This window comes from Vanessa cardui, chromosome 20 (assembly GCF_905220365.1).
Source record: "Vanessa cardui chromosome 20, ilVanCard2.1, whole genome shotgun sequence".
Lineage (NCBI taxonomy): Eukaryota > Metazoa > Arthropoda > Insecta > Lepidoptera > Nymphalidae > Vanessa > Vanessa cardui.
In genome coordinates, this window is record NC_061142.1 from 2,043,223 (window position 1) to 2,059,375 (window position 16,153).

The following is a 16,153-nucleotide window of genomic DNA, read 5'->3' on the forward strand; positions in this document are numbered from 1 at the left end:
CAAACAAACATTCTCCTCAATAAGGAGGTGAGGTTTCCTTAGCCGAGCAGTGTGACTTTTACAGGCTATACATAGGTATTATTTCTACTCGCTAAATATAAATGCATAAAAATTAAAATAAAACTTATCCAAATGTTACAAACATTAGTTCACATTTACGACAAAGCCTTATGATGCTACTAATACAAATAGACTTTCAGATAGTATTGACCACCAAGGGAATTTAAAGAAGATGATCACATAGCTACAAGTGAATTTGACAGGTCCATGTTAAACAGAACAACAAAAATGACTAACCTTTAAAACATCTCCGAAAGCGCCCTTCCCTAGCCAGGCGAGAATTTCAAACTCGATGTTCAGACGCGAGTGACCTTTCCCCAACGTGCTTATCTGATGAATACGTTTCGTACCGTCTTCATCCTGAAAAGCCAATTCAATTACGTTCAACCTTCCCTTTCTTTTATTGTCATCGACTCCTTTCAGATTTCCAATCTGGAAAAATCTGAATAGTTTTTTAATGTTTTTATTGATTGCTTCGTTAGCTAGTTGTAAAACCATGGATGCTGAAGCCGCAGTTTTAAATTATGGATCGCAAAAATAAAAATGAGTCTTTTGTTGGTATGATACAGACATATAGGTATGCATTTGGTAGAAACCATTGCCTCCTACTTTTCAATTTAGTAGGATAACCAAATTTAATTTATACATTTCTAAGTTGGAATATATTATTATAAGTATGAGCTAGCGCGCACTGGTAACTTTTGTCACGGTGACTTTAAAATGTTTGTCATGTCACGTCACGTATCCAAAGTGGAGTGTGCTCATTAATAGAGACTGTGACAAAAAATTTTCGAAATTGAAGTGTCATTTGCCACTATGGATTTCGAAGAGACGGTGGTTCTCTGTGAACTCGTGAGACTCGGGTGAAAAAGAAAGCGAAGAGAATTTCTTCCTACGCTTTAATTTTCACGTGAAGATCTGAATACTTTCCATTCAAAGAGCTGGTCTCTTTTCCACTTCTTCTGTTAGCACATCATTATCAATAGTGTCTTCACGAATGTTTACGTTTTGAATAGATGGTGACGCTATTTCGCGGGCCAAAGTCGGCAGTCAAAGTGCAGATAGCGAAAGACTGACGAGAGTGACAAATTTGTCACTAGTGCGCGCATTGCTATGAAAGACGCTGACAGTTTCGTCACGGGCTTGTTCGCCGGTCACAAATGTCACCCAATTATCACGTCGTAACGTGCGCGCATCTCCATACATATTCATGGACTCGACAAGAGTGACGAAACAGTCACCGTGACAAAAATCACCAGTGCGCGCTATTTCTAAGCAAAATAGTATGAGAGATCTCACCTCCGATCCACTGTCGGGTTCATTATTTTCTACTGTATGAGGTAGCTTGGTTGGAGAGTCGACTAGAAAACCATGTTCCACCAATTGTTCCGCTGACCACTGTATACGTTCGTCTTCAGTTAGGCACCTGGAGATAAACTTAATTATATATATCCTTAAGGATATGTTCAGAAGTCATCAGGTTTACGCCATTTATTTACGTAGCAGAATTATCGTCTTATTCATAACAATAGTATAGATAGGTCGACATGTTTGTGGAACACGATATTTCTTTCTAAATAACTTACAAAGACTGTGAACCATAACATGCAAAGACTGTGATCTCCGTAAATTTAAGATTTTCCATAACATGCAAGGACCGTGCTCTACTTTATTAACAGTAGGTAGTTTCCGAGTCGTGCCATTGCAAACAACTACCTACTGACTAATAATTAGTAATAACTAATAATAAGGTGTCTATTTACATACCTCGAAAAGAACTCTTTGGCTGAACTCGGAAGATGGGGCGGTATTTCATGATCAGATTCTTCCGTTACTATAGACAGTAACAACTGTGCCGCTGCATAAATATCTTGAGATTTTGTCTGCCTAGATATGAAGGTATTATTACTAATAACTAGTGACTTATGACTACTTAATATTAATGGAATTTTCTGCATTTCAATTTGATATTAAGTAAATATTGTAAATCTAATACATAAAACACAGCTAGGATCGGTTGACCTTGATTAAAACATACATTGTATGAGGGTATCGTCGTGGATACCACCGCCTTTTGATACTATATTGAGATATAGAGACATAGTCTAGTTTGCGTGTTATAAAGTTACATCTTTAGCTAACACACCCATAACACAGAAACTAAAAGATATTACTGATTGCGGGAGAAGACTGGATGATTGATTGGTACTTATTACGGGTTTGAAAAACGGGGAAAAATAACTGTTCTGCTTTTATAAGATTAATTTCAAACAAACGACTTTCCGAAATGCGGCTAGCGCTGTGGGATAGTGACAGATGAAGATCCTTCTTACCGTTGTCATATGCGTAAGAGAAAGAGAAGCCAAACATACTGACTGCGTAACGCGTTACGTAACGAAGCTACTTTCTTATAAGACCGTTATCACTTGAAAAATATATACATGATTCTAAATTATTACACAATCTTCAAGTTTAAAAAAAGAATACATTCATAAAAGTTAATTATTATTTTCGAAAAAAAAAACGAAATTTTCAATCAACTTACCGTCCACAATAATTCTCCCCTTCCATTATTTCAGTTAATCTCACATCTAAACTAGCACCAACAAGTTTAACAGTTCCACTATCCTCCAGAAACACTGTTTCATTCCTAACATCTCTATGCAATATATTAACACTATGCAATTCCTTTAACGCACTGAACACTGCTAAACCGACATGCCTTAAAAGTTTCAAGCCTTCCGACTTATCACCGAAACTACTGGAATGTTCTCGAAGGTATTTCAACGAACTGCCTAAAACGAAATCACGAAATATATACACTAATTTCCGTCTCGATTCTGTCTTTGTCTCCATGGCTATATATGGCACTAATGAGGGGTGTTTCAGACGACACATTGCTTTTAAGTCTTGTTGGATTAAATTCAACTGACGACTCTGACTTTGGAAATCTGATGCTGGAGTGATGGTCCACTTCTTTGCAACGAGCTGATCACCGTCGTCGTCTATCGCCAGAAATGTTGTCGAACCGTTCGCTGAATGACCTGTTGTAAGGAATTTTATATTTATTGATGATAGTTAAATCAGCTAAATCTATACGTATACGTAAAATTGGAGTGTCTGTTTGTAATATTAAAATAGCCTTTTTTTAATCTATACACGGTACATATACCAAAATAATTTTTTTTTAAATTTTTGTCGGTCTGTCTGTCTGTTTGTTCCGGCTAATCTCTGAAACGACTGGACCGATTTCAACGGGACTTTAACTGGCACATAACTGATATAATAGAAAGTAACTTAGGCTACAATGATATTTTTTTTGTTAAATTAAAATACGTAAAAGGTCGCGGGCACAGCTAGTCTAGTCTATATTCGCTCACGAAGATAATCGCCTAAACGTTTAATTATTATCTTTGTCGAGCATAAGTATTGGTAAGTTTGTACATCACTTAAATATTATTTAACTTTGCCGTTTCCTAAATTCAAATCGCTTATAAAAAGATACATTGGTAAAAAAGGGCATATTATTCGATACAAGATTTTGTAGATGATAAAAAAAGCTTGGAATTAATACCTGTTGACTGTTCCAGGCAGGATACATTACATACATATATAAGTGTATTTAAATAATATGATTGTATTTTTTTAAATGTTGAAAAAGAGTAACTACTGAGTTTCTTGCCGGTTCTTCTCTGTAGAATCTACTTTCCGAATCGTAGCATCACTTAATTATTAAATGAAGATTCAAACGTGCTTGTAAAAGCCTAATTAAATAAAGTTTATTTTGATTTATTGATTGAATATAAAAACAAATTGAAGCAATATCATTTGTCGAGAGCTTGATTAATGTATGATATTCTCTATGGATTTGCAAAAACAGTTTTGAAAATCAATCAAACTGTTATCTGAATCTGGAACTTAACTAATGATTTCTACTCTAATATAGTTAAGTGTGATAGAATAAATAAAGACATATCAAACTCAAATTACTTTATTCAATATAGAAGTATTAAACTTTCTTATTGATGGTCAATTGAAACAGTTAATTTGGTGGTAGGGCTAGCCCGTCTGTTATTCTTCGGCCAAATAATAGTACTCAGTATTGTTGTGTTCCGGTTTGAAGGGTGAGTGAGCCAGTGTATCTACAGGTACAAGGGACATAACATATTAGTTCCCAAGGTTGATGGCACATTGACCATGTAAGGAATAGTTAATATTTCTTACAGCGTCATTGTCTATGGGTGATGGTGACCACTTATCATCAGGTGGCCAATATGCTCGTACGCCAACCTGTACCATAAAAAAAATATGTCAACATATTGTTTAATATTTATCAATGAGGCTATCTTGTTCAATTAGTTATCTATAAATCGAACTAATACTTACTGATAAGCCCTTATAAACAAACACAATCATGATTTATCATATTTTTTGAATGAACTAAGTGCACTTACATAAAAAAAATATATGTATACACTGTATACTTACCTATACATTTCCCAATGTATACTTTCTTACTGTTTCTGTGACTATACCGGAGTACTTGAGTCCCTTTGATGTTGCACGTACAGGGCAATGAGCCAGTACTTCGCCGAGATAGCTTAGCTGGTGACGTTTTATCATCGGCGTAACTGAAAGCAAAGATACTATGCATAAAGTAAAAGTATAGTAACAGCCAGTAAACTTCCCACTGCTGGGATAAGGCCTCCTCTTCCATTAAGGAGAGATTTTGGAACATATTCCACCACGCTGTTGCAATGCGGGTCGGTGGAATGCACATGTGGAAGAATTACGATGTAATTAGACACATGCAGGTTTCCTCACGATGTTTTCCTTCACCGCGAGATGAATTATATACACTAATTTAGCACATATATATATAGTGGTGCTTGCCTGGGTTTGAACCCGCAATCATCGGTTAAGATGCACGCGTTCTTACCACTGGGCCATCTCAGCTCCTATGCATGGTAAACAGCTTTATGTGAGTAAGCCAGTGTAATCACAAGGGATATGATCTCTTGGTTCCGAAGGTTGGTGGCAAATGGGTGATGCAAGGAATGGTTTCAGTGCCAATGTCTATGAATGATGAATGGTGGTGACTGCCTAATTCATATAAATTGTAAGTACAACCAAAGCACATAAAGTCAGGGACGCTTGCCTTATCTGAATCCGTTATAGCCACTAGATCTGTCATCTTGGATCAGGGTTCATGTCAAATAAAATCAAATCAAATTACTTTTATTGTACACCAATAAACACATATTTTAGTCACGATTAAGAAGTCACAAGAGGCGGCCTTATCGCTAAAACAGCTATTTTTTTCACGCATCCTTAAGTTTGAGGAAAGAATATATGGAAAGAGTTAGGTTTGTACAAAGCAGATTTAAACATAATATATAAACATTACCACGTTCAGTGCCAGCGACACGCTGTGACTGAACGTGGTAATGTGTTCATGCGAATTTCTATAGCCACGCCGCGAACACGCTAGGCTTGTTCTAAGAATTTCAGTGATATCTTAAAAACTAGGCTAAATTATTCATTCAAACTAATTGTGTGCAATCTTCAAGCGATAAGCTACTGAGTTTTTAAGTGGCCCGTTAAAAATAATATTTTTTTTTTATTTTACAAAAAAATGTCTTTCGTAATGCCGGCGACACGCTAGGCTTGTTCACTTATTAAGGATAATCATAGATTGTCAAACTGTTTTTTCAACAAACCACATTTTATTTATGGCTTATTACCAATTTGTTGAAAATTGAACTAATTTTGTTATTGTTTTCTCAAATTTGCGGAACTTTGTTACATTTTTTTTTGTACAAATATCTATTATTATAAAAATTTATACACCTTTGTAGTATAAATAAAAATTTTAACAAAAAGAAAAACCGACTTCAAACAAAACACTATTTTAAAACAAATTAATATGCACGAAAAAGTAATAAAAATAATTGCGTATTCAACATATTTTTTAGAGTCTTCCTAAGTTAAATGAAATGAAAAATATTAGACTACTTAAAAGTCGATTTACGATTATATAATGTAGTTATAGTTATTGAATCGAATTGATAACCTCCTCCTTTTGGAAGTCGGTTGAAAACTATATAAGCCGTAATTCTGCCATTCCTATTTAATGACAAAGTTTATACTAAATTGTCTTACTTTGTGTTATGTTGATACTGATTATGTATTACAAGTACCTATATGTTAGTTTGATTAATCATTAACTACCACATACATACACCAAATATATAAAATTAAACACTAAATAAGGCTGATTTACCTTAAAAATGTAAACTCATGTCAACTTCAAATTCGTGTTACAAGAATTGAAGTAATGAAACAATAAAACGAGTTTAGCTTACAAGAAGCTTGATTATTTTTTAATTATTTGTTTATTAATTATTACTTATTTAATTGTTCTTTATTATTATACCAAGACATGTGCACCGAATCGATATCCTATGACCTTTGAACATTTCTAGCAACTAATAAGAAAGTGAACGAAACAAGTGAGATAAAAATTGATTTTAGAAATTAATAAGTATGTATTTGAGAAAACAAAAAAAGAAGGTGGATTTTTATGGACACTTTATGAAGCGAAATTTAAACTCTGTTTTAATTTGTATTGAAAGTTCTATTTTATTTTATTTGATTATACCTTGCTACTTTCAAACTGACCCGCGTCCTTTGCAGGGATACAACAGTAGATAACAGGTAACAGTATATATCATGAACAATTTTTTTATTGAAATACGAACTAAATCATAACGCGATAAAAAGTATATATCAAATTCGACACCAATATAAATATGATATGTGGGAATTTATTAAAAAGTTTTACAACCACTGATTACATTATGATGTTTACTTACCATAAAAGCGGTTTTTTGTCATAATTCCAGGATAAAACACTGACAACATTATTCTAAACACCTTAATTATTGCATAACACAAGAAATATTAACTAACAAAGACCGTTTTAACAAAAAAATTATCATTTTTTTGTTCCTGTGCCAGTGGACACGCTACGCTTGTCCATACAATTTATCTAGCGATGCCGGGGACACGCTTAGCGTGTTCGCGGCATTATGTATGGCGGCATCGCTATGAGCATAGGAAAAATTTAGGTGGCAGTGAACGTGTTACAGTAACATGTACATACATCATACACATATGTATATAATCAATACATAGTATGAAACAAAGTAGCTTTCTCTGTCCCTATGTCCCTTTGTAGGCTTAAATCTTTAAAACTACGCAACGGATTTTGATGCCGTTTTTTTAAATAGATAGAGTGATTCGAGAGGAAGGTTTTTGTGTATAATATATGGACAATATAGTAAAGAAACGCTGATAATTTTAGATACTTCTCTTTGTTTGGCCTATGTAAGATAAACCACACTCACATTCGAGTTTATATACTCCTGCAGTTTGTAAAAAGAGAAGTATCGGTACCAGGGTCAAGGAACATATAGGAGATGTCAAAAATAGGCGTTCTTCTAAGTCTGCAGTCTGTGAACATGCTCTGGATAAACCTAACCATTTTATCCGATTTGATAAACCACAGATCCTCGCAAGAGAACACAGATTCATTCCTAGAATGATACGCGAGGCTATTGAAATTCAAAAACATCCGAACTTCAATAGAGAAGATGGTTGGAGACTTTCTAACACCTGGGATCCACTTATTAAAAATTTAAAATCCCAAATCCAACAGACTGCAAGACCTAAAGATACAGTTAGTGCCTTCTGCGTGCAACCGGAACGTTACTCAAGATATCAATTGAGAAATCGTTGGCGGTAGTTGTTAATAATATTTCCTTTGTTCTTCAAATAGACAAATGTCATCTTAGTCTGCCCGTGACCACGAACACTGCAAAGTGCTCGAAACGTCGGGATGTTTAAAATAATTAATATACGCGATTCATCCGTTATAAATAGTTTTATTTAAATGTGTAATCATCGCGAAAATTTAAGACAACATTCTGTAACGTGATGTCGTGAATAACAAATTCTGTAGTATATTTAGTATCAGTATTGTAACCGGGCGTAGCCGGGGCGGGTCGCTATTTAGATATACTACAGAATTTGTTTATTTACGACATCACATTGGAAACTTCTAAAGTTATAAGGGATAATACAATACTTACCAGACCAACTTTGGTGCATCGCCCTGACCATTCAAGTTATTGACAGTGTCAATGGCGCCGCGAAGTGCCTCTTGACGCCGTTGAATTTCATTTTTCATTTTTTGGAGCTTGAAATACATAACATAAATATATAATATAAAACCCTTGACTAATGTTTTTAACAGAGTAGGAATACTCACTGTTGCGTCGCAATATATTTACAACAATATCATGTATATTCACAGTAACATTGATCACTTTGATAAAATCAGTGATAATCATTGTATATGCACTAGAAGTAAGGATAAGCTTATAACGCCAAGTTTCCGACTCCGCAAAGTCAATAAATCTTTCTTGGGGCAAGGTATCCATTTCTATAATACAATTCCACAGACATTTTTAACTTTGCCGTCTCGTAAATTCAAATCGTTTATAAAAAATACATTGGTGAAAAAGGCGTATTATTCGATAAAAGATTTTGTAGATGATAAAAAAGCTTGGAATTAATACCTGTTGACTTCCAGGCAGGATATATTAATTTAATAATTGTACTAACTTAAAAATTAACTAACATGACTGTATTTTTTTAAATGTTGAAAAAGAGTAACTACTGAGTTTATTGCCGGTTCTTCTCGGTAGAATCTACTTTCCGAACCAGTGGTAGCTGCACTTAATTGTTAAATGACGATTCAAAAGTGCTTGTAAAAGCCCACTTGAATAAAGTATACTTTGATTTTGATTTTGAATGATAGACTGATTACTAGATTAATTGTAAGGTAAAGTAAAAAAAAGTAACAGCCTGGTAAATTTCCCGCTGCTGGGCTAAGGCCTCCTCTCCCATTAAGGAGAGGGTTTGGAACATATTCCACCACGCTATTCCAATGCGGGTTGGTGGAATGCAATTGTGGCTGACTTTCGATGAAATTAGACACATGCAGGTTTCAAGATGTTTTTTTTCATTCACCGCCGAGCACGAGATGAATTATAAACAAAAGTTAAGTACATATATATAGTGGTGCTTGCCTGGGTTTGAACCCGAAATCATCGGTTAAGATGCACGCGTTCTAACGCGTGTAAAGTATTCTGTGCCCCAAATTCATGACTGGCACACATGAATTTGGTGCCTTAGATGATTACTAAAATAAAAGATAAACAAATTTAAAAAAAATTGTTAACAATGAAACAATTTATTTCTAATATTAAAAAAATTTAGGAAAAACCATTTAGGTATAATTTATACCTAAGTAGTTTTAAATAAACTGTGCGATAATTTTCTTAAGTCTTAAAATCTGATTGGTAGTACTATGACGTATTGTGTCTATTTCAACCATGAAAAGAACATCTACCCGTATATAATATGGACTGTCTAATAAAGATAAAGATGTTAGTTATTTTTTAGAAATATTGTGATTTCAAAAGTATTCATATCATTCAATGTGATCACAAATGTGTGAAAGTTGTTCATTCATAGGTCCTTGCGTGTGACTTTATGGTATAAGGTATAAGTTTAGCAATTACATTATAGGTCTAGATTAGCTGTCTGCACAAACAGAGATAATTCTGGCACTGGACTGGAACATTCCCTGTCCAATGAATCATATCCAAATTCAAATTTCAGTTGGAAATATTAATAATCTTTCATAGAAGTTTGAATTCAAGACCTCAAAATCTGCTGCATTATATACCAACCACTGATTAACTACCAAAAAATCCGTTAAATTATTTATAATACTCACTTCTTCATTCTCTCGTACTTGCAAATCATGCATTTTTAATTTTTCCATTTCATCCTTTTCCTTCACCATCTCATCATAGAACGATAGGATTGGTTTATTGTGGTCATCAAGAAATTGCTGTAAAAAATGTTACATTACAAATGTATAATATAGTCTGTGCTTGTAATCGTAGAGAACAAAATACTCCAATATTTAATATCTATATATTTAATAAAATTAAAACATATACCATTTTATTATTATTGATACAACTATTTTGCAGTAAACATTCAAGTTAGGACAATACTCTACATGTTTGGAGTGAAGTATGTTAGTAAAATTAACAAAATATAACATTAACATATGTTCAAAATGTGTCTTAATCTATGTTTCCAATCTTTTTACTCACATAACTAGTATAGTACAATATTGTATAACCTATAGCTATAAAAACTAGGCTTTCTTAATTTAAGAACTAAATAATGTTAGCCTTTTTTTAAATTCAAATGGTAAATCATGAATTTTATGCATTCAAACAAACTCTTCTTTACAAAACTTGTGATAAATAATTTAATTTTTGTTATTAATGCTATATTTGTTAGCAAAATAAATGTTAACACAAAGACACCTTTATCTATAGCTGATCAAAGGGGTAAAGATAAACTAAATGTTAAATTAACGTATCCTATGATTTGCTAAAAGCTCAGAACTATTACGAACAATGACAGTATTGTTTAACAATGTTCATTTACCATACAACTCTTCTACTTAGTTACTTTGCTTTGATTTTACTTTCAAAGCTAAAACAATATATTGAGCATCACAGAATATTTAATATGACAATCAAAAAGATATTGCATCAATGTAACATCAAAATCAATATGAATCTTCAGTCTTATGTTCAAAGTAGGTTTTAAGAGCTAAGTAACTAATGAAGTGACTAATGATGAATGATGAATGAAGTAACTAATGAAGAAGTGTAATAAATATAAAACTTACTTCTGTGTGCTGAGCAAGCTGGTAGATCATCACTTCTCCACATAACTGCTCAGCTAGATCTACTAAATTTTCTAGCAATTTATTAGCATTATCGTCAGATAATCCCGATACATTGTTTAAAAGAATCTTTGGTGGTCTGTAAACAAAAAAAAAATCAACACTTTTAATACCCTGGAATACTTACAAAATCTTTATCATTTAATATATAAATACTTACTTATCAGGATAATTATGACAGCATATAAATTGCAGTGTCGCTTTACAGTGCACACCTTCAGAGCTGTTTAAAGGTAGCAGTTTTAGAAGTACATCTATAGGGCGCCATTCATTCCAAACAGACTTCTTTCTGTTATCAACAACCGCATCACCGTATATTGCCTGTAATGAGTATCAAAATATAAACTTTACAGCTTATCTCAGCGCTGGATGTATGATTTTACTAAGTATAAACAAAATTAGTGTGAATATTTATTTGAAAGCTGTACTAGGCTTCATTTATAATAAATACTATAAATAAATTGACTAAATTTTTACCTGTAAAGCAAACAATTCATCGTCTTGGCGCTTTTGTGGAGTTTCATCTGTCATTTTTAAGTTATAAAAACACAAACCGCCGATTCAACAAAATATTAAATTTTCTCAAAGAGTATATCTAAAGTGTTAGTTGAAATACAAATTCCGTACTAAGATAATTCTGAATAAGAAAATAGTTTGACTTAAAATAAAACAGAAGTTTTAAGCACAAAACAGTAACACTAATATTCTACATGTTTGCAATTTTAGACTGCCAGTCTGCCACTTGACATTGACATGACAACTGACAATTGTTGACATCAATGGTATTTTTTCTGGAATGTGGTTGACATTTAACAAAATTGTTTTCCATTTAAAAATGAATTAGTCTTACTAAAATAAAAAATATGAAGTCCTTAAATATATACAAACATGAATTTAAAATAGTTACTGTATAAATTTTAACTGCGTGGAGTGGTGGCAAAATGCTATCAGCATTTCCCTGTTGAATCGCAATTCCGATTCTCTAAACAAAAATACAAACACTGGTGACAGCAGGCTACATAGAGCCTGCTGTTACCGGTGAAGCGAGGTGTTAAATAAAAGTATGTACGTTTTTTATTTATTTATAATGCTAAACTGTATACATAACATTACTGGATGTTGTTCCAATAGGGAACATGCAAATATAATATATATGGAAAATTTGCTATTAAAATGTTACAAAAGAAGGGCCACTGCAAGGTTTATATTTGATATATTTTTGTTTTTTTAACAATAATTACAAACTAAAGTAACGTGAAACGGAATGTATTTCAAAACACTAATATAGCGTTCAGTGACGTCACTCCTGTTATGACTTAAGTAGTCATTCAGTCAGTTTGAGGTTATAGTTGTAAAAAATTGAACATTGAAACGAAAACTAATTGCCTTTTTCGAATTATAATGGCAATTCGGTTTGTCTACACTAGTCAGCATTCCATTTTTGTCTATATTATAATATATGTCCATCCTCGGAGTTCAAGTTTGTCTTCATAATAATAAAATTTAAATTTAAATTTAGAACTACATTAATTAAGGCATTGAATAATATAAACCATATTAGGTTTATATTATTATTATCCTGTTTAATTTTATCCTAAAGAGTGTATTCAAAGTTAGTTAAATTATTCTGCATAATAAAATACTTTTTTTTTTATTTATAAGCATTGTATAGGTATATAGATATTGTTAGATTAAAAATTGTAGTAGTATTGTAATATTCTTAAACAATTACAATATGTGATTTTCTTCTTGTCGCTATTATAGTAGATATATATTTGTATTTTGTTTTGCTTACTTTGCCAATATGTATTTTATATATTATTTGTTGTGCAATGATGTTTTATACTTGTAGATGTAGTGTTACAACATAGTTTTAATTTTGGAAGATATTTTAAGTGATGAAATTGATGAATTTTATCGATAGTAATATAACATCATTGGTGTTTTGTACTTTAGTTGAATTTGCACATAGATGATTGTATGTAATTGTGTGTTTTCTTACAATTTGCTGACGGGGTAAAAAATGTTTAGTTTTACAAAATATTTAGTTTAAAGTATCTATTATTATATAGTATTACATTATTACATTAGTCTAATTTTTTATGTAGGTATATTTATTTTATTTTATATTGTTATCAATCTATTTTATTTAACATGAGCCAAATATCTGATAATGATAGTGTTTATGATTCAGCTTCGGCTGATTCGGAGGACAGCTTCCACAGTACTGCTGCACCTTTAAGTTCACTTCTGGAATCTAATCTCTCTTCAGTTCCCAAAAACTTCAATGTAGTCCATCTAAATGCCCAAAGCCTCCCTGCTCATTATCCCGATCTTCTCTCGTCTTTTGACTCCAAAAACATTCACGCATTTCTTGTTTCTGAAACCTTCCTTAAGCCTTCTCTTCCTTCGACTTCTTACACTATTCCATTGTTTCCATCTCATACGAAACGACCGTACAAATAAAAGAGCTGGCGGGGTCGCTATATACCTTCGCAGTCAAATACCTTTTACCATATTAGATAAATCACCCTCTGAATACTCAGAAACTGCTGAACATATTTTTATAGAACTTCTGTTTGGTAGTTTAAAAGTTTTATTAGGAGTTTTTTACAGTCCATCCTTGCACATTAATTACTGGAGAAATATGTATCTGCAGTGGATCATACTATAACATTGGGTGATTTTAATACTTGTATTATAAAGAATGATGCTCGTGCGACAAGACTCAGTAATATCATAAACAGCTCAAATCTGCATCTAATTCCGACCAATGCCACACATTTCTTCCCGAATTGCATCCCATCCCAATTAGACCTAATGATTGTTTCCTCGCCTAATCATGTCCATTCCCACGGCCAACTTCCGGCTGAAGCCTTTTCCTATCACGATCTTATTTTCCTTTCATACAAAGTCCGACCTCCGAAAGTTAAGCCCACGGTTGTTATGCGACGAAGCTTCAAAATTTTTGACAATAATAATTTCAAGCACGACCTCAGTAATATAAATTGGGATAGTGTTTTTGCTGCTACCACGGTAGATTCTAAGCTTAGCATTTTTAATTCTTTACTCATTGAGCTTTTTGATATTCATGCGCCATTGAGACCTATTAAACTTAAGCATCTACCAGCTCCATGGCTGACGCATGATATCAAAACTCTTATGTCTAAACGAAATTCAGCGAAAGGTAAGTACAAATCTAGTCCAACAGAGCAAAATTTACTTAGATATAAGCAGTTACGTAATAAATGTAGTAAAGTGTGTAGAGATGCGCAACGTAGCTACATACATAATTCGTTAGAGGGTAAAGATTCTGGCAAGACTTGGAGATTTCTAGAATCTACGGGAATAGGGAAACAAAACAGTAGTGTAAAGTTAAATGTTGATTTTAATAACGGATAACACAAACAGAATCAGTACAGTTAACTCTCTAAGGCATCAGCCTACATTCAATAGAAATCCGTTCTGTTTCCGTAATATATCTACTGACGACATCAGAAAGAACATTGCAGCTATCAAGTCGGATGCTATTGGCGGTGATTGTGTAAGTCGTAAGATGATATTATTATCGTTAGACATCATCCTTCCCATCTTTGACCACATATTCAATTATTCCCTGTCTTCTAGTACTTTTCCTGATGATTGGCGAATAGCTCATGTCCTTCCACTTCCCAAAACACCTAACCCGACAACTTATTCGCACTTTCGTCCCATTTCTATTTTTCCATTTTAAGTTCTTGAACGTATTGTGCACCATCAACTCTCCGATTTTCTAAACAAAAATAAGATATTAAGTGCACTTCAATCTGGTTTTAGACCTGGGCACAGTACAACAACAGCACTTATTAAAGTATGCGATGACATTAGATATAGCATGGATATAAAGCAAGTAACTTTTTTAGTTCTTCTTGATTTCTCTAATGCATTTAATACTGTAGACTTTGAAATCTTACTTGCTATTCTTGAACGGTTTAATATTTCATCTAATGCCATTAACTGGTTTAAATCTTACTTACATAATCGCCGTCAGTGTGTCCGATATGATGGTAAACTTTCCACTACTTATCACATTAAAGCTGGAGTCCCGCAGGGAAGAGTACTATCCCCTCTACTTTTCTCAATTTTCATTAACGCTGTAACCGATTTACTTACGATACCTTATCATCTTTATGCAGACGATCTCCAAGTTTATTTATCATCTCCTATTGAAGATGTTGTCAATGCTATTGAACAGATTAATCACAATATTCAAACTATAAACTCATGGAGTAAGTCTTATGGTTTACATTTAAATTTTTCTAAATCATAACTCATTATTTGTGGTAACAAGCATCAACTATCTTTATTAAATAATCTACAGCTGCCTCCAATAACTACTGATGGGATTTGCATAAATTATACTGATAAGTTTAAAAATCTTGGTGTCATTTTAGATAGCTCACTTACCTGGGCACCGCAGGTGTCAAACGTTAGCCGAAAGATTTTTGCTACAATAGGTACCATTGAGCGTTGGAAAAACCTGTTACCTATAAAAACAAAAATCACTTTAGTCAACTCACTATTACTTCCTATCCTCGATTATGCTGATGCTTGTTACATAAATCCCACACAAGAACTGTTGGATAAGTTGGAGCGGTTACAAAATCTATGCATTAGGTACGTATTTGGGTTAAAGAAATTTGACCATATTTCTCAATACCGCGCTAAACTTCAGTGGTTAACTGTTCGGCGTCGTAGAAATTTCCATGCTCTTTGCACTCTCTTTACCATCCTTTTCCATCCCCACACTCCTCACTATCTTAAAGAACACTTTGCTTTCTTTACAACTGACTCTCCTTCGCATCCTAATCTTCGGTCCAGAAGTGACAATAAATTAAAATTACCAATAAGTCACTCTAAGTGTTACAACGAATCTTTTACAGTTAAAACTGCTAAACTGTGGAATGATTTGCCGTATACCATTCGGCATTCAGAAACAATTAATATATTCAAAAATCGATTAAAACGTTATTATTTGGCTTTGCAAAACGAACATGTAGACGACAATATACTCGTATCTGTTTAATTTGTATTTATTGTTAATATATAGGATATATATGTGCATGTATGTATGTATGTATGTATGTATATGTGTGTATTTATAGATTATGTATATTAGGTATACATTATTGTATATTATATTTATATAGA

At 33.1% G+C, this 16,153-nt stretch overlaps 1 protein-coding gene across 1 annotated transcript in view; it reads right to left on the reverse strand.

Annotated features, from left to right (window-relative positions):
• LOC124538414 (eIF-2-alpha kinase GCN2) overlaps positions 1–11,710 on the reverse strand; it is a 29,444-nt gene extending 17,734 nt beyond the window's left edge. The window contains exons 1-10 of the mRNA XM_047115464.1: positions 11,441–11,710; positions 11,124–11,284; positions 10,907–11,042; positions 9,929–10,045; positions 8,214–8,320; positions 4,549–4,691; positions 2,606–3,104; positions 1,828–1,947; positions 1,360–1,486; positions 298–420 (exon numbers count right to left, since the gene is read on the reverse strand). Coding sequence (XP_046971420.1) covers positions 298–420; positions 1,360–1,486; positions 1,828–1,947; positions 2,606–3,104; positions 4,549–4,691; positions 8,214–8,320; positions 9,929–10,045; positions 10,907–11,042; positions 11,124–11,284; positions 11,441–11,494 — 1,587 coding nt within the window. The 5' untranslated portion in view covers positions 11,495–11,710. The remainder of the gene's footprint in view (positions 1–297; positions 421–1,359; positions 1,487–1,827; positions 1,948–2,605; positions 3,105–4,548; positions 4,692–8,213; positions 8,321–9,928; positions 10,046–10,906; positions 11,043–11,123; positions 11,285–11,440) is intronic.
• Positions 11,711–16,153: the final 4,443 nt, after the last annotated feature.